The 22,874-nt window shown below is 51.2% G+C and overlaps 1 protein-coding gene across 1 annotated transcript; it reads left to right on the top strand.

The window, feature by feature from the left end:
* The first annotated feature begins 6,843 nt into the window (after positions 1–6,843).
* On the top strand, positions 6,844–21,353 carry LOC147679534 (uncharacterized). Its single transcript, XM_086944725.1, has 2 exons — positions 6,844–7,114; positions 20,704–21,353. The coding sequence occupies exons 1-2, from the start codon at positions 6,844–6,846 to the stop codon at positions 21,351–21,353; spliced, it is 921 nt and encodes a 306-aa protein (XP_086800851.1).
* Positions 21,354–22,874: the final 1,521 nt, after the last annotated feature.

Below are 22,874 nucleotides of genomic sequence, written 5' to 3'. Positions count from 1 at the left end.
AGAGAGAGAGAGAGAGAGAGAGACGTGTACGAAAATAGGTCATTTAGTGCGCTCACAACACAGAACAGCAAAGGTCAGGTAACATGCAGATATAGACAGAGGGGAGACATATATTCGTACGTTACACACACACAAACTCAGACAGGGAAGACGGCACATGTATTACACATATACAAGACATTCACAACAAGACAGGAAACAATTGTTAGTCTACAACATCTGTTTTTATATATATCCTACGTATCTTTACTATCCTATTTATCTACGTGCTTAGCTCTTTCTGCCCTTCCCCCCTTTCCCTTCTCGCTTGTCACGCCTGTGAGCGCTCCCAATTACCAATACTCACACCTCGGTTGGTTGATCAGAAATTAACCTGGTCGCGCTAGTTACCCATGGTTGGATCTAAAACCATTTTTCTGTTCCCTCCTGTGGTGGGAAGTTCTCCAGGCTGAGGCAACGGCAAGCATTGATCGGGAAAACAGTCGGACAGCTTGGCTATATCTGTAAGAGTGTGAAAAGGGGGCAGTGCATTTTGAACATCGGCAACATTTCTAACTTCCTAGGCGGGTGGTGCCGTGGCAACCCTTACCCGTACAATTTTTCTTTGTCCTTTCCCTACCTAGTCAAAACGTCCAGTTACATTATTTAACGCGTTGTTTCTAGTCAATTTTATTTTTGTCATTCAGTACTTGTCCAGTCTCTATGTCAGTCCATCCTCCCATTGCTATGCTCTAAGGAGGAACAGTCATGTTTAAGCCTACGTCTTTTTTAAAACTTTTATTTGTCCTAAGGACCATGCTCATATTCCCCTTTTCCCCCTCTCATCGGCGGTTCGGTCGTCGTCCATCCATACATCAGCCAGTGTTCCGACGTTACCTGCAGAAGGGAGGAAAAAGAAGGGGTGGGGGGGCAACATTCAAAACCTTATCAACGTGCAGTAATCCGGAAATGCTTTACCTACCACATACTCGACCTATTTTCACGTAGTGCATTTCCCTACCATCACGGCGTTTAAGCCCAGATGGACCAGGAAGGTCAGGCATATAATCATTGATGACCTGTGTATCTACATGAGTTACTTGGTCGTAACCTCTTTCGATCGGGTACAAGGGTGGCGATCAGGTGGCATTTCTGTGGTGTCGTTTTAGGGCTTTCAAAGCACTTTTCCGGCTGCCTGTGACACATAGCGTGGCTGCTGAATATCGGGTCCTTTTTTTTTAACCTTTAACCTTCATCATGCTTTCTCGTTGTTCACAGTAGTAATACATTTAAAACTCATTAATGCAACCGCTACAACTATGCTTTCGTTTTCAAAATACCTTTAATAAAAAGTGTTGACACATAAATACAGGCCTACAACCCAGTGGACTAGCCACGGAGCAGATCGGAACTGTACATGGGAAGAACGAAGCTGGTGGTAGTTCATTGCATAAAGTGCGGCAGTGCAATAAAATCATATTAAACTCCCCTACAGAGCAAGCATGATGCATGTCAGTAATTCATCTTTAATAAATTCATAAATACATTATCCAATGTTCATTCATTACCTTAAATTACACCAATTCATTTTTTTTTCAACTCATAATCGGTACCCACCCTTAAGTCAATTCATTGTCCAAGCACATACTCAATATCCTTCATATCTACTTTCATTATCCAAACGTTATATATATCTCGGGGTAAAAAGCTTGCGCAATCAGGGTGCAACAAAGTTAATTAAAAACGTCTCATTTTGGGTCGGCGCCATTTTGGGTGGGGTCAGGCAAGTTCTAGCACAGTCAGAGTGTCTCTAGTCTCGCAAGGTTGGCCCAGAACTTTCCATTGGCAGTTCAGAAAGTCTCGTGCAATGTGGTTAACAATCTAACAAATATGGACCATGAGTCAAAGAGTGGGAAGGGCGGCAACAATTTTCCTACCGGGTCATTCTGGTGTTCCTCCGGAACTGAACAAGCTTGTGCCGTGGCGGCATCTTAGCCATTTCCGATCCGAGTCTGGTGCCAGCAGGAGTAGCACCGATGTCGTGGTTCCCAGCGAAGGGGGCGGGGGCACCCATGCAGAGGGTCGGGGGCCCCCCGGCTCTTATAGAATCTTCAAGGTCGAGGAGAGGCGATATGGAGCGGGTGCCCGTCCTGGGCAGAAGACCTCTTTTTGATGTTGACCCTCTTTAAGCAAAGAGTGTTGGGGTGTCGCTGGAAGCCTCCACCTGGAGGGAGGTGGGGGAGGGTCGTTCGCGACACCTCCCCCTTCCAGCGACCCCGCGCCGTTCTTCGGCTCCATCGTTCTCGACATCGGCCGTGCCAGCCATTGATGATGGGGGGGGGGGTGGTCGGCGGCTGAGGCAAGACAGCCCCCCCCCTTCCCTTGGCGACATATGGCGGGATTACCTTCAACTCTCCAGGGAGCGTGGAATGTGGCGGGACTGCCTGCACCTATGCAGGCAGCGGCAGGCGGCGAATTTGGCATCTGGCGGGACTATTTGATTTGCCGCCGTTCTTGCCTTGGCTTCGGCTCTGGACCAGCAGGCGATGGCATGCGGCGAATTTGAAATGTGGTGGGACTACTTGATTCGCCGCCGTTCTCGCCTTGGCGTCGGCCTTCGGCAAAAGCCGGATCGGGTGAGAGAGAGGGGTGGTCGGTGGCCGAGGCAAGACAGCCCCCTCTCTCCCCTCGGCCTGCAGGACGGCAGAAGAGAGAAGATGGAGAGGTCCTTGTCATCCTTTGGACCGCCTGCCCAACGTCATCTCCTCCTGACCGTGGCCAGGCGAGTCCCTCGTGCCTCCAGGCCTCGCCTTCCGGATGGGCGTAACCGCGGACCTGTTGCACTTCGGGAGCATCCGGAATGGGGGTAGGTACCTATTGAGTTGTTTCTATTTCATGTGACCGTTATTTGGGCGGGGCGGGCAAAGAGGCAGACATGTTGGGAGCAGGAACAGGCAGTGAAACCTAGCTACCTCGTGGCTGTGCTCTGCTATCAAGTCTTTTCGCCATTTTACATTTCTTATTACGAACTATTTCGAATGTTTCTTATTTTTGGTGAAGTCAAAAGCTCATCAGGGGGTTACTGACTTAGCCTGATTTCCTTTTATTTTTCTTTCTCTTACTTAGCGTGTTTCGAGCTAAAGTTTTCTGTTAGTAGGGAACGGTGATCACTTCATATTTTTATGTGTCCTTTTCACTAGGGGGTACATCTGGACGGACCAGACGAGTCCCCTCCAATAAATGGTCCGGGGTGGAACGAGATTATCGATCAAAAGGGGAACATATATTCCTTCATTAGGGTATCATCCTGGACAGACCGAGCGATGTACTTCCACTTACTAGGGTAGCCTCCTGGACGGACCAGTCGGTCTATTTCTATTAAATGGCCCATGAGTAGAGAGCATATGTCCTCCATAAGAGTAGTCTCCTGGGCGGACCATGCGAGCTACCCCACAATCACCAACCAGTGGGGAGTGGGTAGGACTGACGAATTCACAAAGGGGCATAACCTACCCTTTTCTACTTGCAAAGACTAGACAGAGTGTTTCTATTTCACGTTGTTTGCAAATAAAAAATACCTCAAATGCAACAATCGATTATTAATCGACTTCAAACAACAATCAATTATTAATCGACTTCAAGCAACAATCGATTATTAATCGACTTCAAACAACAATCAATTATTAATCGACTTCAAACAACAATCAATTATAATCGACTTCAAGCAACAATCGATTACTAATTGACTTCAAACAACAATCAATTATAATCGACTTCAAGCAACAATCGACTATTAATTGACTTCAAACAATCAGTGGGGAGAAAGGTAGGCATGACGAATTACAACGGGGGACAAAAAGCCTGCATTACCTACCCTTCTCTATCTGCAAAGAGGGACGACGTTCCTATTCGCCGCCGTTTGCAAACAGAGAATGTCTCGTTCTCAAAAGAGAACCAATATGTCAAGTAGCCTTCAAAGCTAAATGAACCAATACCAACAATGCCAGTATACAAATACTGGTTTTCAATACAAACAATCAATCAATCAGGTGGACAGAGCCACCCTACCAATCAGGCGTAAAAACACCCTACTTAATCTTACCCGGACCGGACCATACGGACAGTTCTTCGACTCCTTCCTCCAGCGCCCGATCGTTCTCTTACTCCATGTAGCATTCCTGTGGGATTCCAGTCAGGACAATAGGTCACTCAAGAGAGGTCCGTTCAGAATTGGTGAAGTTCTGTCGATCGGCAGCCGGGCTAGGGCCCTCTCAAGGCAGGTATACTCCGATCATTTTAGACGTTCACTTTTTCGTCTGGATCTCTCTTACCGAACCCTATGTCACTGATGGACCCCGCGTTGGGACGCCAATTGTTGAAAGTGAGCCCATAATTCTATCAATGCCCAGGCTGCTGGCGCAAACCGCCTCTTCGTTTCCATTCCGAATAATTTACCAAATAAAGAGACGGGCGCTGGGAGCAGGAATCAAGAACAGAGTTTATTTCTCATGAGGAGAGCCAGTCATTTCGGACACGAAACACAGTGTCTTTCGGGAGGTGCTCTAACAAGTGAGCATGAGACTCTGGCTTTTATACATTTGCAGAACATTTGATGATACAATCAGGTCAATGTGTCGCAAAAGGAAAACATTCCTATAATCCTCGTGATGATCCTACTCCACATACGTTCACAATGGGGACCCTTGACCTGCTGATAAGAGGGAAGGGCGATCGTGCAACTGAGTGTGTCGTAGGATGTGTGCGCCTGATCATGGCCCAGGGGGTGGGGTGGCTAGGCATACAATAAGGGCAGTAAATGGTATCTCCTGGCTTAGGCGATGGCCTCGGACATGTGTGGTCAGCCGGACTCGGGGGAAGGGGTCATCAAAGGAGTGGTATTCATGCCTGCGTGGACAATCGAGCGCGGAGGGAGGGCTTGTCAACAGAGAGGCATTTCATGGAAGGAAAGGAGGTGCTGGTCAGGCGCGGCCGTGACTCCCAAGGACAGGGTTTTGCAGAAGGAGAAGGTTTATGACTTGTCCATGTGAGGGAGAAGGAGGGGGTCAGGGTGCGCGCAGGGTCAGAGTCGCACAGAGAGAGAGAGAGGTCTTATGACCCGTACATGAGAGAACAGGGGCAGTCAGATACAGCTGGGGGGGGCTATGTCAGCTGAGGCGAAGGATGCTTCTTCAAGAGGGAAATGGGGGGTGGGGGTGCCTGGGTCAAGCAGGAGGGCTGCCTTTCATAGCAGGGTCGCGCTGAGTGCTGGGTTTCATGGTCTATGTATGTGAGAGCGGGAGAGGGGGGGGGTGCTCAAATGCGCGCAGGAGGGAAGCCAGTGATTCTAATGAGTGGGCAAGAGGCCAAGGTGCCTAAAATGGCTGTCATGTACACATGGGTACAGGCCTTTGCGGGCTGAGGGATGCAGTCAATGCTTTACATTATTTCATGGTGCGTGCAGGGAGGGGAGTGGGAAGAAAAAGGGAAATGAACGTTGCTTATGTACATCAATACTTCTTATTTTCTACAGTTACCAGGTGGGGCTGATTAGCAGAGGGGTTAAAAGGGGAAGTCAGGCGGGCGGTTAGGAACTGCGTGGCGGGAGGCGAGAAGGGAGGTTGTTTTGCGCTCGTGTTCCCACCTTTGTCCTGGGCCATGGAGGAAGCTGCGGAGGTCAGGAGGGCTGTCCAAATCCTTTGTGCGGCAGGGCGTGAGGACTTGTTGATGCCGGGTGTCCCGGCGGAAGCTTGGGTCGGCATGGCCCGCCCCCCTCGCAAGGCTTCGGAGGGCGTCGCCAGGGCTGTGGAGGCGTGTTTATCGCCGGGCCCAGAGGACGAGGAAGACGGCGAGGCGGCCATGCCGGCAGACGGGCCTGGGCTTGTTTTGCCCGCCGTGGAAGCAGAACCCCCGCCGTGTGACCCGGGCGCCCTCCAGCAGGTATGTGCGTTACCGTTTTTCGATGCTGGTGCACGAGGGGCGCCCGGGGGGAGGCGGGGGCGTTCCATGGGCCGGCTGGCTCCGCGCACAGGCGGATTGGCACCTGGGAAGTCGGGGAAGCTGCAGGCGGGCCCCAAGCCCAAGCGTGGGCGAAGCTTGGAACAGCATGGGCGCTTGCACGCCCCTCTACCTGCTTCGGTGCCCCTTGCCTCTTTCCCCTCGGTGCCGCCTTTGGCAGATGGGGTCTCCCCATACTTATGGCTCAACGGGCAGTGTTATCTGCTCTCCCCTGCATTGCCGGGGCCTGTTCCTGCCCCCCCCCTAATGTTGGCACTCCTCCCTCGGTTGACGCTGATGCCAGGCACCCCCGTGCCGCGCTGACGTCGCCCCCCCCACTGAGGCCCTGCCCCCGGCCCCTGCTGTAGTTTCGGTGGGTGTTACACATACCCTGCTGCCCCCCCCGGCCAAGGCTGCCTCAACTGGTGCTCCTGGCTCCCGGCCCCCCCCCCACACGTCCTTGACCCCGGGTGGTAAGGGTTTGCCGCACAAGGGGGCGCCCCCGGCCACTGGTCAGACACTGTTCCCGGTCCCCAGGGGTCGTCCAGGTGGGCTTCTGGGTGGCCCTGAGGCTGGGTCGGTGGGTGTCACTGGTCTGACGTCGGGGGTGATTGCGGTTCCGCTGTGGGAAGCAATGTTTTGGGAGCTGTTTCCTTGTCTGGCTCGAGCGGCCGCAGCTTTCAATCTGCGCCGTCGGCTGGGCGGCTGTTGGCTGGTTCTACGGGCCCGGGAACTGTCCACACGGCTGTTTCCAGTGGTGGGCTTACAGGGGGGCTGTCTGGAGCGGACGGCTCTTCTACAGCTTTAAGTGCACATAGCTTTCAAAACATCGACTGGCAATTTTATGATGGGGGTATTGGTGATGGGGCTATGCCCAGTGGTAGTGATCAAGTTGCATTTTCTGATGAAGTTTTCTGTGGGAGTTTTCATGATGATGAGTTGGAAGAAGGGGAATTGAGAGACAAAGATGTTGGGCTTTTGGCAGCACGGGCCCAGGGGGGTGGGTTGGGGCAACCCACTGTTTCTCGTGTTTTGCAGGAGTCTCGAGCGGACCATGCAGGTGTACGAGGGGCAGTGTGGTCTGGACCTTCTCAGAGGGATCGTGGGGCTGTCGCACAGCAGTCGGAGCAGTTACCGAGAGGTAAGGATGGGTGGTGGTCTGTGTGGCAACCTAGGGAGAGTCTCCCTGTTAAGAGTACAAGATCTATTGGTACGGGGGATGGGGTTGTGGTTGAGCGAGTCGCTCTGGCACCGAGGCTTGAGCGGCCTGTACTTTCGAATGTTTTGTTAAAAGGGGTTCAAAGACAACCAGTAACCAAAGACCCCTTTATGTTGCCCGGCGGTGTCGCCTCTATGACCCACCAATATTAATCAATGAAGAAGCAGGCGCTGGAGACTGGAAGGCAGGAAACGAGGATTTTATTCTCTCCGGAGGAGAACACATCAATTCAGACAGCAAGTATCGTCACGAGGTGCTCTAACCACATCTCTGAGGCCTGGCCTCTTATACTAGGGTTTATGACCTTTATTGCACGTAACACATTCTCGCAACACTTTGATATTTGAAAGAACATCCTCGGAATCTCCCCTTCAGGCCCGTTCCCACATACATTTACAGTTGAATTCCCCACCCCGGTCACAACAGGTGATGATTGTCGCGCAGCAGGGCATTCCGCCGATTCACGGAATGCGTGGAGTTGATCGGATCTCATAGGGTGGGGGCTTTGATCGGCTCGAGGGTCTTTTGATGGGGAGGGGAAGCTTCCTACTGTACGGGGTAATAAACAGTATCCGCAGGGCCAGGTGGCGGCCTGGGAACAAGGAAGACAAACGGGGACACAGGGAAAGGGGGTTTGCATCAAAAGGATCTGAGACCATGAAAGGAATGAAGGGAGGTGTCGCGCTGGGAACAGGATGGGATTCTGTGGCGGAGCTGCGCTGAAGAGGGGTTTATGACCTAAGGCATGAGAGAGCGGGGGTTGTCAGCGTGCGGGGGATGCTTGCGAGGTTAGGAGAGAGAGAGAGAGACGCGCTGGCTATCAGCGAGGGGCAGGGAGGCCATGGTGCTCAAAATGGCTGCCGCTTACGCGCACGAATGGGCTCGAAAGGAGCAAGATGGCGCCGATAATGTTGACGTTTGCAGTCTAATCTTTAACAGTCCTCCCTTTTCAACATATCTTAGCCAACTTGCTTACTCAATGTCAATCTTCATCAAATTCCTAACCTCGGCATCATATATTGCTCTCATATGTTCGTTTCCAAAGTCCACAGTCTTAGGGCAAATACAATTTACGCATAATGTACACAGAGGTGGCAGACATTGAATTCCTAAGCATAAACCGCATATTACAACTACAGGAATCAGGATAATGGTGAATAGTCTCCAGCCCCAGTTCTTAACGGTGCTCCAGAACCAACCACCAAGCGACCATTCTTCTTGTTCTTGGTGGACTTCTGAAGAGAGTCTATGAAGATGTTCGATGGCTTTGTACACTGAGCGTGAGTTGTCCGGTATGTACGTACAGCAGCTGGACCCAATAATGCGGCATGCTCCACCACGATCCGCAAGAACCACATCTAGGACAAGGCGGTTCTGGAGGGCCACCAAGCGGACCGCTTGAAGTTCAGCGGTGTTGTTAGCAAGGATACCAGCCGTGATGTTCATTGTTGTCTCAACTGCTTGAGTCAGATGTCGGATGGCACGGCTGTTTGCCATCGGGCCCCAGAGGGGGACAAGTCCCTTCATAGCATCGAGGAACTGCGCTCCTGTTGAGTCGGCTTGTTCAATGTCCTTGGCTCGTTTTTGTCTGTGATGATTTGCTGGTGCCACATAAGTCGGAGGAAGGATGAAGGAAATGAAACAAGTGCCCCCCCAGCCTTTGGGGAGCCAGGTGTAAGCCTTCGTGCCACAGACGAAATACGTGTTTGGAGATGCCACAAAGGAAGGTGGGTCGGTGGAGTCCAGAGTTCTGGAAAACCGGCAAGCACTGTGGCCTACCAGCTGAGTCCCAAGCCCTTCCATGCACATGTGGCCGGTGACGTTGATGACTGACAGGGCCACAGTCAGAGTGGCAGCCGTTCGTTTTCGCAGGTAGGAGAAGGTGGTTCTGGTTGGATTATTGAACACTTGCATTTCAATTTGTTCTTTAGCAGGGATGTCCAAGTGGATTGTGTTGTTGGTGGTCTGCGGGCAGAAGTGTGTCTTTGTTCTGTTCCGCCAGACCCCGTGGTAGAAATGCGTTACGGTTTTGCTGGAGGTGGCATTGTCCTTAAAGCTTTCTTGCAGAAGCATCAGCCAAGCAAGACAGGAGCCGTGAACTGAGAAAGGTGAAGGGATGAATGGTATCGAGTGTCCAGTGGCGTGGGGTAGCAACCCACAGATCCAACAGTTGGTGGCATTGGTGGCAAGGTTGTGCTGGTGAAGTAGTTGTACGAAAGAGTTATTCCAAAATTCCTTTCGCCTCTCTCTGAGTTGGGGAGAGAGCGAGATCAGATAATGTTCCTTCATGGTGGTAGGCTGAGCAGTGGTCAGGAATGTTTCGTGAGCAGGTGCATTTTCTTCCACAATCCAGAGTGTGGTCATGAGGAGAAAGCAGAAAAGGATTGTGATGAAGAGTGCAATTGTCTTTGAGCTGTGGAGTCTGTCTGCTTTTGGGTTTCTGTGGTGGGTATTTCCTGTTGCCTCTATCATCTTCTTATTTGGCGCTTCCATCATCTTCTTATCTGGCGCTTCCATCATCTTCAAGGTGCTCGGTAGCGGGCAGAACCACAGACTTTGTTTTGCTTCTCTCCGGGTAACCCTTGGTAGTGTTTAGGTCACCGTTCTGAGATTTAACTCAGTCCGTGGTCTACTTAGCCGAAGCTCCCTCCTTTCGACGCAGGAAATACCCTTCTCTCGATGGCACAGTGGGATCAGAGAATTTTGAAAGTTCAAGTGTTTCGGTATCAGGATAGCAGGTTAGTGACGGTCGGTCCTTGTTCAGGAGCTCTTCTTGGTTGTCGATGTTTTCGGTCGAGGTCAGGGTCGAGGAGACCTTCTTACAGTGGTGTGCATGCAGCCAGTTGCGTTTTCCCTCCACTCGAAGTGCTGTTCGGGTGGTGATGAGGACTTGCCAGGGGCCCGTCCACAGGGGTTCCAGACTCTTGGCACGCTGGAAGTTCCGGATCAGGACGAAATCCCCAGGCTGGATGGTGTGTCCGGGACCCCTGGAAGTGTCAGGGATGGCATGCAGCACCTGTTGATGGATAACAGACAGTGTTTTAGTCAACTGGCATAAGTAATCAGACATTAGGACGTCCGGGACGTCATGAATGGAAGTTGGTTTCGGTGCAGACCAGACATTCATAGGCCGGCCGAATACAACCTCGTATGGTGTCAAGTGGTGTTTGGTAGGGGTGGAACGCATTGAGAGCAATGCCAGGGGGAGTGCGTCTGGCCATTTCAGTCCTGTGGTAGCCACTATTTTGGCCAATTTTAGTTTCAGTGTGGCGTTATGTCGTTCAACTAGTCCAGCAGATTGGGGGTGGAAGACTGCGTGGAACTTTTGTTTTACACCCAACCCCTTCAAAATGAGTTGGATAACTTCGGCTACGAAGTGGGGGCCATTGTCGCTCCACAAAATTCGACAAAGGCCGTAACGGGGGAAAAACTCCTTTAACAGTACTTTTGCTGTGGCCATAGCAGTGTTGTCACGGGTTGGGTATGCTTCCACCCATTTGCTAAATGCGCATATCACAACAAGTACATATTTCAGGCCTTGACATCTGTCTAGTTGGATGTAGTCCATCTGCAGGACTTCAAACGGGTGATTTGGGACCCCAAACCCTCCCCGGGGTACTACAGTTCCTTTCCCGGGGTTGTGTTGCAGGCATATCAAGCATTGTTGGACCAGACGCTTGGCGGACTCTGTGATCTTATCATTGTGCCAAACTCTGGAGACAAGTTCAATCATGGGGGCTGATCCTATGTGGGCAGGGGAGTGTGCCATAGTCAGTATGGGAATCAGATACGAGTCAGGTAGCAACCATTTGTTTGTGTCTTTTGTCCGCCAGCAGCCTTCGTCATCTTTCAATCCCACCCGTGTCCATTCAGTCAGTTCGTGTTGTGTGCTAGCCATTTGAATGTCTCTAATAGTGTCCCTAGCGTCAGACCATTTTTCTGCTTGTGACCTGGTCACGTACATGCGTGTTGTCGTCCTATTTTCAGCTGTCGTTCGGGCAGTGATGTCGGCTAGTGCATTTCCCCGTTAAATAATGTCTGTCACCTTTTTGTGTGCCTGGCATTTGATGACTGCAAGCTTTTTGGGGAGAAGGACGGCTTCGATCAAGGCGGAGACTAGATCCCCGTGCAAAATGGGGGTGCCGTGTGAGGTCAAGAATCCCCTCTCCCTCCAAAGGAGCCCAAAATGGTGAACCACCCCGAAGGCATACTGGCTGTCGGTGTAAATGTTTGCTGTGGTTCCTGCTGCTAGAATACAGGCTCGTGTCAGGGCAATCAGTTCCGCTGCCTGGGCAGATCGTTGCGTTATGCGGGCTGTCTCGACTACAGTTCGAGCCGTGGTGACTGCATAGGCAGCTGAAGTGGTGCCATCGGGGAGTTTGATGCAAGAACCGTCCACCCACAGCTCTCCATCGGGGTCGGGAAAGGCCGTGTCTCTGAGGTCAACCCTACTTCTGGTCTGTTCGTCTGTGAGGGTCACACAGTCGTGTACAGGGTGCGCATTGGGATCGTTTTCTGGTAAGGGCAGCAGGGTTGCTGGGTTCAGTGTGGTGCATCTTCTTCAGAGTGATGTGGGGTGCGAGCAGAGTCAGTTCGTATCCAGTCAGTCGTGCACTCGTCAGGTGTTGCGTTTTGGTTTGGTTTAGGAGGGTGTCAACTGCATGGGGTACCAGTACTGTGAGGGAATTCGAGAGCACGATCCCCTCACTCTGTCGGATAGAGATCGCAGCAGCAGCTACAGCTCGAAGGCAAGCAGGCAGGGCTCTGGCTACAGGATCAAGAGTGGCTGAGAAGTAAGCGCATGGTCGTTGCTTTGAGCCGATGGACTGGGTCAGGACAGATAAAGCGCACCCCTCCCTTTCGTGAGTGTAAAGGGAGAAGGGCTTTGTGTAATCGGGGGTACCCAACACAGGGGCCGAGCAAAGGGCATCTCGTAGTTGCATGAAGGAAGCCTGACACTCAGGGGTCCAAGGGAGTGGGAAAGGGATATCCTTAGCTAGCAGTGAAAGCAGTGGTTTTACTACGAGGCTAAAGTTGGGTAACCACTGTCGGCAGAAGGAGGTGAGGCCTAGTAGGGATCGGACCTGTTTCTGGGTCCTAGGGATGGGGGTGTCGAGAATGGTTTGGATCCGGTCAGGAGTCAGTTTCCTTCCGTCTTTGGACAAAAGGTGGCCTAGGTAAGTGACCTGGGGTTGGCAGAATTGCAACTTCTTCTTAGAGACCTTGTGGCCATTTTCTGCAAGGAAGTGCAGGAGTTGAATGGTGGCTGTGACAGCTAGTGGAGTGGTGTCGGCTGCCAAGAGGATGTCATCGACATATTGCACTAACACCACTCCATCGGGTAACTGGACTTGATCCAGTTGTCTCTTGAGGGCCTGGCTGTAGATGCTAGGGCTTTCTGTGTAGCCCTGGGGTGCTCGGCAGAACCTATATGAGCGGGCTTTTAGGGTAAAACCGAAGAGATATCGGCTGTCTGGGTGGATGGGGATGGAAAAGAATGCGTTTTTGAGGTCAATGACAGTGAAGGTGGTGGCAGTGGAGGGAATCAAAGTCAGGATGGTGGTAATGTCCGAGACCACAGGGTACTGGGGTACCACCACTTTGTTGATCTCTCGAAGGTCAATGATGAAGCGGTATGCTTTCTCATCTCCTTCTCCCTGTTTCTTAATGATGGGCAAGATTGGGCTGTTGCAAACGTTGCTAACCACTTCCTCTACCACTCCTGCGTCTATCAGTGATTGGATGATTTCTACCAATGCCTTCTCGCCCTCGGGCGATATCCGATATTGTGGAAGTTTTGGGAGTGTTGCATCTGGTCGAACAGTAATGTGCACTGGGTCGATCATCATGCGCCCTACATCCGAATCCATTTTGGCCCACAGATACGGAGGCAGAGTGTCGAGCAGGGAAGTGTCAGCGTCGGTGATGGAAAACATGTGTCTGGGGGGGCAATGCCTAAGCAGAACGGGATTGTCGTAAAGGAAAACTCGGACTCCATCTTGGGAACATCTAATCGTTGCTCGGAAGTGTTTCAATAAGTCGAGTCCCATAATTGCGTCAGGGCTATTGGAGGAAAGCAAAAACGTGGTGTCAGTGGTGTTGTTTTCTAAGTCAAAGAGGATCGGGGCGGACAAAGGGTTAGTGGAGGGCGTTCCATCGAAACCTGTCGATGTTATTAGTGAGCCAGAAAAGGGTGCCCTTGGAATCAGTCGTTTAGATAATGCACTACGTGTTGCGCCAGTGTCTACCAGGAATGGTGACTTTGTACCCAAGACCTTAGCAGTGACATAAGGGCCTTGCTGGTCAACATGGAGCTCGACTGGATCCCTCCCTTGCCCTAGGCAGTCCTATGCAAAGTCATGAACATCATCGTAGTCAGATTGCTGGCATTGGTTCTGTCGGGGTCGGTCAAATGTGTTTGGCCTACCTGATCTATCATTAGTTGCGTTGTTTGGGGGCCCTCGCTGTGGTCCCCTATTTCTTGGTTCACTTGCTGTATCCCTAGGATCTCTATTTCTGATGAGTTCCAAAAGAACTGGGCACTGAGATTTCCAGTGGCCCGTTCCTTTACAGAAAGCACACTGGTCCTCTCTAATGTCTGTACGTCCAATGTGGGGAGTCGAAGTACGGTCCTTGGGAGGTGCAGTTTTAGGGACGTTCATCTGATGGTTTCCCCGGTATTGGTCTCGTCCCATAGTCACCCCTTGCAGTTGAGCCATCATCACCCTCTCCTTTAAGTCTTTCTTCTTTCTCTCTGTTGTTCTATCGTTTTCGTTTTTCTGATGTTCATAATATTGGGCCATCTGGAGGATAGCCGTAGGTTTGGAGGCTGCCCAACTACTTTCGCTGGCCTGCAGTTTCTGCGAGACCTCCGGTGATAAACCCTTAACGTAATTCTGGACAAACAGATGGTGTCCGGTTGCAGTGGTCAAGTCCTGGCCGCTGTAATCGGAGAACACCGTTTCAAACCGGGAGAAGTATTCCGATACATCCTCCTGAGGTTTCTGGCGACAGGCCGTTACTATCGACCAGTCCACTTTCTTTTCTGGGATCAGGGTTTTTAATTTCTGTACGATTTTATCCGGGAGGTCTAAAATGGCTTTCAAAGGCTTTTGTCCGGGTTCTCGTTGTCTGTCTATGCCATCGAGTTGTGACCAGTTATGTCCAAACAGCTCAGAGTGGTCGACTTTCCGGATTTGCTTCCACACATCAGCTGGTAGACATAACCCGAAAAACAAGTCGATGTCAGCCAGGGTCATAATCGTCGATCCTAGGGCTGTACCCAACTCAGTATAGAAGGCAGTGGGGTTTTTACGTAGGTCAGGCAGAGATTTCCGGAAGGTCAGAATCTCTTGCCGGTCCCATGGTTGGTAGACCCAATTGTACACTACCCTTCCCTTTGCATCTTTGTTGTTTGCGTCATCGTGAGTCCCTTCACCTCGTGGAGGAACCCAGTAAGGGGCAGCCTCTCGTATCGGCATCATGGTGTTAGATCGTTCAGTTTGTGGTTCGGTTGCTACGGATGTTGTGGATTCGATTTTCGGCTTTTGTTCAGTGAGGTGGCGGAAAACCTCAAGCGTACGCGTAAGGAGGTCCGTCACATCACTCTCACTCTCATCCCCGATATCGACCTTCCGGTACAGAGTCGTTAGGCTCTGGGGACCTTTTTCTTGATATCGGTCCTCGTATGCGTTTAAGACGTGATAACACAGTTGTACAGTAAAGTACCGTCTGTGACTCCCTGTATAAGAATTAAACACATCCGTGACGGACTCTTCATCTTCCCTCTTCTCTACCAGTATCTTTGCTATCTTGTCGACCCCTGCTCGCTCATTTTTGCTTAGTCTGTATGTTTTTGCAGGACCAACCCTTCGGGCCTCTGGGTCGCCCAACGTTGTCGTTTGCGTAGCATCTAATACAAGGAGTTCAGCCGGCACAGAGGCCATGGGGGCTGAAGCCGTGGTGCTACTCTCGCTTGTACCTGGGGGTAGTGGGTGCTGTGCTAAGGGTTGGGAAGGGGCATATGGAGGGGGCATGTGGATGATCGGAGGACCTAGCAGCAGATCATCGTTGGTTCGCTGTTTCGAGTGTAATTCAGGGTAGAGCGTGGAGGGTGTTCTAACCAGACACTGGCTTGACGTTTCTATTTCTAGTTTCTGTTTGGTATCCTCTCTTTCTTTTATCTCTTTCTCTAGTTTCTGGGCCGCTAGGTGGGCTGCTTTCCGCAGCTCTTTTCCCAACCTACTCTCAGTTCTCTTTTTACGTTGTTCGGCTTCTTTTCGCCACATGCCGAAGCTGTCAAGCATAGTGGGCGTCGTCTTGTTTTTACCAAGGGCTGTTTCTAGTGTGTTTATTTTATCGTCTTCAAAGGATCCTATCAGTGGCCACTGACTTTCTCGATCCTTTTTCGTATATTTATGCCACAGCTGGCAATAGGCTATAGCGATTAATCCATGCTTCATGAACATGTCCTTATTAGGGGTGCCTTCCAGCGGAGCCGGATGGTTCATCTCTAATAAGCGGTCCGGGCTAAACAGGCTACTAACCAGTGGGGAGAAGACAGGCATGACGGATCACAATGGGGATAATAGTCAGCACTACCTATCTTATCACTGCGTGCAAAGACTAGACAGAATATTTCTATTCTACGTTGTTTGCAGGCAGTGAATACCTCATGAACCAATCTTGAGCAATCAATGTTAGGTCAAAAATAAAAAATCAATATGGTCAATGGGGAGAATAAGTAGGCTCGCAAAGGTCCGCGTCACCTACCCTTTCACTATCTGCAAAGAGGGGACCTATTCTTCCCTGTTTGCAGACAGAGAATCTCCAGAAAACAATCTATAACAGTTAATCAATGGGGGAGGGGCAATTGTTCAGTGGGGGAGAAAGATAGGTCCGACGGATGCGTACCTATCCTTCACTGTTTATAAAGGGAGAGCCTGTTGTTTCTCCGTTTGCAGACAGTGAATCTCCAAATAAATTAACAAAAAGTAATACTAGTATTTTCTCATCAATTATCAATCACTTTCGCAATTCTTCGTGTTTACACGACCTTACCCGGACCGCATGGACAGTTTCTTGTCTTCCGAATCCAGCGCCCGATCGTCCTCTTCTCTTCGTACTCCTCGTGGCACTCCTGATGGTTCCCAGTCAGGACCGCAGATCACTCGAGAGAGGTCTGTTCGGAACCAGTGAAGTTCGGATGATCGGCTGTCAGACGAGGGTCTATCGGACAGGGTACCTTCCGATCGTTGCAGTCGTTCACTCTGTCGTCAGGACCTCTCCCACTGGATCCACGAGTCGCTGATGGGCCCCACGCTTGGGACGCCAATTGTTAAAAGGGGTTCAAAGACAACCAGTAACCAAAGACCCCTTTATGTTGCCCGGCGGTGTCGCCTCTATGACCCACCAATATTAATCAATGAAGAAGCAGGTGCTGGAGACTGGAAGGCAGGAAACGAGGATTTTATTCTCTCCGGAGGAGAACACATCAATTCAGACAGCAAGTATCGTCACGAGGTGCTCTAACCACATCTCTGAGGCCTGGCCTCTTATACTAGGGTTTATGACCTTTATTGCACGTAACACATTCTCGCAACACTTTGATATTTGAAAGAACATCCTCGGAATCTCCCCTTCAGGCCCGTTCCCACATACATTTACAGTTGAATTCCCCACCCCGGTCACAACAGGTGATGATTGTCGCGCAGCAGGGCATTCCGCCGATTCACGGAATGCGTGGAGTTGATCGGATCTCATAGGGTGGGGGCTTTGATCGGCTCGAGGGTCTTTTGATGGGGAGGGGAAGCTTCCTACTGTACGGGGTAATAAACAGTATCCGCAGGGCCAGGTGGCGGCCTGGGAACAAGGAAGACAAACGGGGACACAGGGAAAGGGGGTTTGCATCAAAAGGATCTGAGACCATGAAAGGAATGAAGGGAGGTGTCGCGCTGGGAACAGGATGGGATTCTGTGGCGGAGCTGCGCTGAAGAGGGGTTTATGACCCAAGGCATGAGAGAGCGGGGGTTGTCAGCGTGCGGGGGATGCTTGCGAGGTTAGGAGAGAGAGAGAGAGACGCGCTGGCTATCAGCGAGGGGCAGGGAGGCCATGGTGCTCAAAATGGCTGCCGCTTACGCGCACGAATGGGCTCGAAAGGGGCAAGATGGCGCCGATAATGTTGACGTTTGCAGTCTAATCTTTAACAGTTTCTAATGTGCAAGTTGCAAATGAAGTTTCTACAGCGGGGGCGGGCGGGGTGGATGCCACACGTGTCACGGAGGATAGTATCCTACCGAAAAAGTTGCCTTATTCTGGGGTGGGAATGCCTTTGGGGTCTCATTTATCTGAAAAAACGAAGAATTTGATATGGTCTGGGGCATTTGTGGATGTTTTTAGGCTTCTCCATAGGGATGTTCAGGCAAAAGAAGGGTCAAAGGAGGAGGAATTAGAATTGGCTCGGAGGCCTCGTGTTCCGAAGTCCATAGAGAACTGGACTTCGGCCTTTCTTATTTATGCCAGCGTTTATTGTCAACGTCATCCTGAGAAAGCAATAGACATGTTTAAATATGCAGATGTTATCCGCAAGGCTCACAGTTATTTTGGCGGCTTTGCTTGGTTGTCCTATGATGACGAATTCAGGGCGCGCATGAGCGCTTTCCCTGAGCGTTCGTGGGGTGAGGTTGATTCCGAGTTATAGTTGCAATGGATGGCATCGGCAAACCCACCTGCTACGACCCACACAGCTAGCGGGCAGCCCGTGTATTATCGGCCCTTTTCAGCTCGCCCCGCTCAGTCTGGGGCGGGGGTTTGGGGCAGAGGTCAATCGGCCGCCTCTGGCACATGCTGGCATTTTAACAGGGGTTCCTGTAACAGACCTGCTTGCAGGTACAAACACGAGTGTTCGCAGTGTGGAGGGAAGCATGCCCTCACCCAGTGTTTTCCCGGCCAGCGGTTGGGTGAGCAGGGAAGGGGTTCAGGGGGTAGGGGGCAGCAACAACAGTCTGTTTACAAGGGCCCCTACTCCTATTAGGCAGGAGGTTCTCGACCTCTGGCTGGTGGATTATCCAGATTTTGAGGCCGCTAAGATTTTGTCTTGGGGTTTCAAAATTGGGTTCCGGATTGGGTATCAGGGGCCCAGGGTGGGCAGGTGGTCGGACAATTTGAAGTCTGCGAAGGAGAGTCCCCATGTTGTGCGGAAGAAACTGGATGCTGAGCTTGCGGCTGGTAGGATTGCTGGTCCTTTTGTGAATTGTCCTCTGCCTGACTTGATTGTATCACCCCTGGGTGTGGTGCCTAAGAAGGCGGAAGGGGAGTTTCGTCTTATCCATCACCTGTCCTGGCCCGAGGGTTCATCAATTAATGACTTTATTGATCCAGCTGACTCAACTGTCAATTATGCTTCGGTGGACGATGCCTTACGGCTCGTGCGCACGGCTGGTGTTGGGGCTTTGCTGGCGAAGAGCGACATTCAGTCGGCTTTCCGGCTTTTGCCCATTCACCCTTGGGATTTCAGTCTGTTGGGAATGCATTTTGATGGTAGTTTCTACGTGGATAGGGTGTTGCCCATGGGCTGTTCAGTGTCATGCTCCCTTTTTGAAACTTTCAGTACCTTCCTGCAGTGGCGATTCACTTTTGTTAGTGGCCACGTATTGGTCTGTCATTACCTTGATGATTTTCTTTTCATTGGGGAAGGTCGATCTGGGCAGTGTCAGTCGGCTTTGAACATCTTTCAGGCTCTAGCGGAGGAATTGGGGGTTCCATTGGCGCCGGACAAGACAGAGGGTTCCTGTACGTCCCTGACTTTCTTGGGGATTGAAATTGATACTCTGTCTATGGTGGCGAGATTGCCTGTGGCTAAAGTGAAGGAAATGTCTGCTTTCATACATCTGGTGTTGGGGGAGCGGAAAGTTGTTTTGAAAACTGTTCAGAAGTTGTTGGGTTACCTCAATTTTGCTTGCCGGGTTGTTCGGGCGGGCAGGACACTCTGCAGACGTCTGGGTTTGTCCATGTCCGGAGCACGCCTTCCCCATCATAGGGTGCGCATTCCCACCGCTGTGCGTGCCGATTTGACCGTCTGGCTTCGTTTCCTACAAGAGTTTAATGGCGTGTCCTTGTTTTTTGCGGATGAGGACATGGTATGGCAAGTACAGTTGTTCACTGATGCGTCAGGGGCTCACGGCTTCGGAATATTTTGGGAAGGTCGATGGTGCGCGGCCGGCTGGCCGGCGCACTGGAAGGATCAGGGTCGCAGCATAGCGTTTCTGGAGCTCTTCCCGCTGCTGGTTGCTCTGCACCTATGGGGGGATGAGTTTCAGAATCGCTCAGTCTTGTTTCACGTGGACAATTTGGCAGTCGTGCACCTTGTCAATCACCAAAAGGCTCGTGATTTGCGGGTTTTGCGGCTCCTGCGCGCATTCATGCTGCGGTGTCTGCAATTAAATATTGTCTTTAAAGCACGGCATGTTCCTGGTACTTCTAATTGCATCGCTGATTCTTTGTCTCGCTTTCAGTGGTCCGAGTTCCGCAAGTTAGCTCCTGGGGCGGACCTGGAACCAACAGCGATCCCACAGTATGTATGGGACCTGGGGGATTGAGGGTTCACCACTTGGTAGAAAATTCAGTGGCTGAATCCACCAGGCGGGGTTATGTGAAAGCCTGGAATGAGTTTCTGCAGTTTGGTAAGGATTCGTTGGGGCCGATTGGGGCGGGTTGGTCTGATGAACAATGCGTCTTGCAGTTTGTTTTACATCTGGCGGACAAAGGCTTATCGCCCACTACCATTTCTGGCAAATTGGCTGGGGTTTCTTTTTATGGGCAGCTTTGGTGGGGGAGGGATCCGGTTGGGGGGGTGTTGGTTCGTAAAGTGTTGAAAGGTTTGGCCAGGCTCCGGGCTGGTGGTCAGCAGCTCCGGCAGCCAGTGACTTTTGAGTTGCTCCAGTTGCTGTTGCCGGAATTGGAGGTGTGTTGTTATGATGCTTTGGAGTGTGTCAAATTTCGTTTGTGTTTTGTTTGGTTGTTCTTTGGGGCATTTCGGGCATCAGAGTTGCTGGGGTTGCGGGGCAGGGTAGGTATGACCAGCAATGAGGTGGTGTTGGAGAGTGACAGAGTGCGGCTGTGGCTGCGGGCATCTAAAACCGACCAGATGGGGAGGGGTAAGTGGGTGTTCCTTGGTAGGAGTGGTGTCTCTGCATGTTGCCCGGTTGGGGAATGGGAAGTGTTTGTGTCCTCTCCGCATTTTCTCCAGGGGTCCATATTTTGTCATGCGGATGGTAGTCCCATAGTTGCATCTCAATTGTTGGCTGTATTACGCAAGGTTTTGTTGCGCTTGGGGAAGGATCCTGTTCAATTTGGTACTCATTCTTTCCGAATTGGTGCGGCGACGGAGGCCGCTCGGTTGGGGTGGGACTGGTCCCAGATCCGACGCATTGGTCGTTGGCGTTCCAAGTGCTGTGAAAAGTATGTGAGGAAATAGTGTTTTTTGGCTTGTCTAACATTTCTTTCTCTCCTAGGTCCCTGGCCATCAGTCGCCGGATGCAAACGAAGGGTGTGGATACTGGGGCACTCTTTTGTTAAAAGAGCAGCTTTAGCCACTGCCAGTCAGCTCTGTGGGAGATCAGTTGGTCTGAACAGTATGACACACGAAGTCTCCTGGCATGGAACAGGGGGAATGCGCTGGGGTGGGCTTTTTCCCGCCTTGGCTGCTTTGGTTTCACAGTGTTTGGGGGGCCCTCCGGATCTCCTGGTGCTACACTTGGGAGAGAATGACTTGGTTTCTCTCTCTGGGTTGACCTTGTTAAAATTAATGAAGCAGGACCTGGAAATCATCAGAACCACATGGGTGAGCACCATGCTTATATGGACTGAGTTTGTGCCTCGTTTGCAATGGCGTGGGGCGAGGAACCATTCTGCCCTGGAAAAGGCTAGAAGGAAAGTGAACAGGACAATGCGCATTTTTTGTCAACATTGGGGTATCTACAGTTTGGACCATTATCATTTAAAAGTCTCTGAACATCATTTATTTTGTGAGGACGGTGTGCATCTCTCAGCTTTGGGCCTCTCTTTTTACCTCCTTGAACTCAGGGATTTGATTAGCAAGGTTCTTCAGGTACAGTTGTGGTGTGCTCCTTCCTTTCCTTTAGGTGGGGCAGGAAAACGCTAAAGGTTTTCCTGGGTGGCGGGTTTTTGTTAGTGGGGGTGGGCAGCCTGGAGCGGGTTAGCCATCCTGAAGGGTAGCGTTGGGTAGGCTAGGGGTAGTAGGCAGGAGTTTGTTCGGGGTTTTGGGATTTAGGTTTCGTAGGCTCACTGTAGAGTTGAATTATGTAAATAAATAAATAATGAATGTGTTTATGAAATTTATGATGCACCTGTCCTAAAATAAAAGTGGCCTTTCTTGCTCCTAAAAGAAGGTGTGGACAATGATTTCTTGCGCGAGGGGGGACCCAGGGAGAGCCAGGCGCGAGCCGGTCTCTTCCTGGGCAGGTTCGCGCGAGGATCATTACCAGGTGGGGCTGATTAGCAGAGGGGTTAAAAGGGGAAGTCAGGCGGGCGGTTAGGAACTGCGTGGCGGGAGGCGAGAAGGGAGATTGTTTTGCCCCACCCACCCTCCCTCTTTTTCTTTTTCTTTTTCTTTTTATTTATTTATGGGTTTTTTATTTTTGCGGTGCTCTAGGCGCTGTTTAGTTTATGTAGGTTTGCCGCTGTTAGGATGGGTGCCTTTGTTCTTTTGGAGGCGGGTTTTTGTTAGTGGGGGTGGGCAGCCTGGAGCGGGTTGGCCATCCTGAAGGGTAGCGTTGGGTAGGCTAGGGGTAGTAGGCAGGAGTTTGTTCGGGGTTTTGGGATTTAGGTTTCGTAGGCTCACTGTAGAGTTGAATTATGTAAATAAATAAATAATGAATGTGTTTATGAAATTTATGATGCACCTGTCCTAAAATAAAAGTGGCCTTTCTTGCTCCTAAAAGAAGGTGTGGACAATGATTTCTTGCGCGAGAATGTGAACACAAATAAGGTGAACGTAGCACCCGTGAGCTGAAATAGCTGGCTAATAACGAACATTCCCTCGAGCTCCCCATCTCTCATTTTAGCCTACAGAGGAATATCCAGACACGACCGGGCGCCTCGTTAGTGCCAAGAGAGGCGGCGACACTCAGATAGCTCTACAATGTCAGAGGGACTTTCCGAACGGGGGGGGGGAGGGGGAGGGTGGAGGGGGGCGGGGGATGAGGGGTTGAACTTCAGGCACTCGCGTTCCGGTAACAACGGCCCCTGGGCGGAGACTCCCGCGGCAGTATTCACATGCTATCAATCACAGTGTCTGACTTTTAACTTGTCGGCTTTTGTGACACCCGTCCACTGACAGCCAGCAGCCTGTCACCCGAATTTTGACAGTCGCGTTACTCGGGCATAATCTCTGTGTTAGACACGGCTGGATAAGACTTTCTGAGGCTGCCCGCGGTTCATCCCAGGGCGCATAGATACAAGGGCGGCCAATTTAGTGCCGCATTCGTCACATCCCCGCGCTCTAGTCACGGGGACCCCCGGGTTGTCCCCCACAATCCGGTGCCAGGGCCGCGTCACTTACGGCGGGCGCCTAGTGTTCGGGCTCCTGCCATTATTGTGCCGCACGATCTCAACCAACACTATAACTATTTCTGACGTATACTATGACAAGGCTCTGGGCAGA

Source organism: Lissotriton vulgaris, chromosome 11 (genome assembly GCF_964263255.1).
Source record: "Lissotriton vulgaris chromosome 11, aLisVul1.2, whole genome shotgun sequence".
Taxonomy (NCBI): Eukaryota; Metazoa; Chordata; class Amphibia; order Caudata; family Salamandridae; genus Lissotriton; species Lissotriton vulgaris.
This window is presented reverse-complemented; position numbering and strand designations above follow the sequence as displayed.

Bases quoted from the DNA above. Each gene is read 5' to 3' on its own strand.
- LOC147679534 (XM_086944725.1), top strand. From the start codon at position 6,844: ATGCCCAGTGGTAGTGATCAAGTTGCATTTTCTGATGAAGTTTTCTGT. The intron at 7,115-20,703 runs GTAAGGATGGGT...TTTCTCTCCTAG, and splicing joins GTCGGAGCAGTTACCGAGAG to GTCCCTGGCCATCAGTCGCC.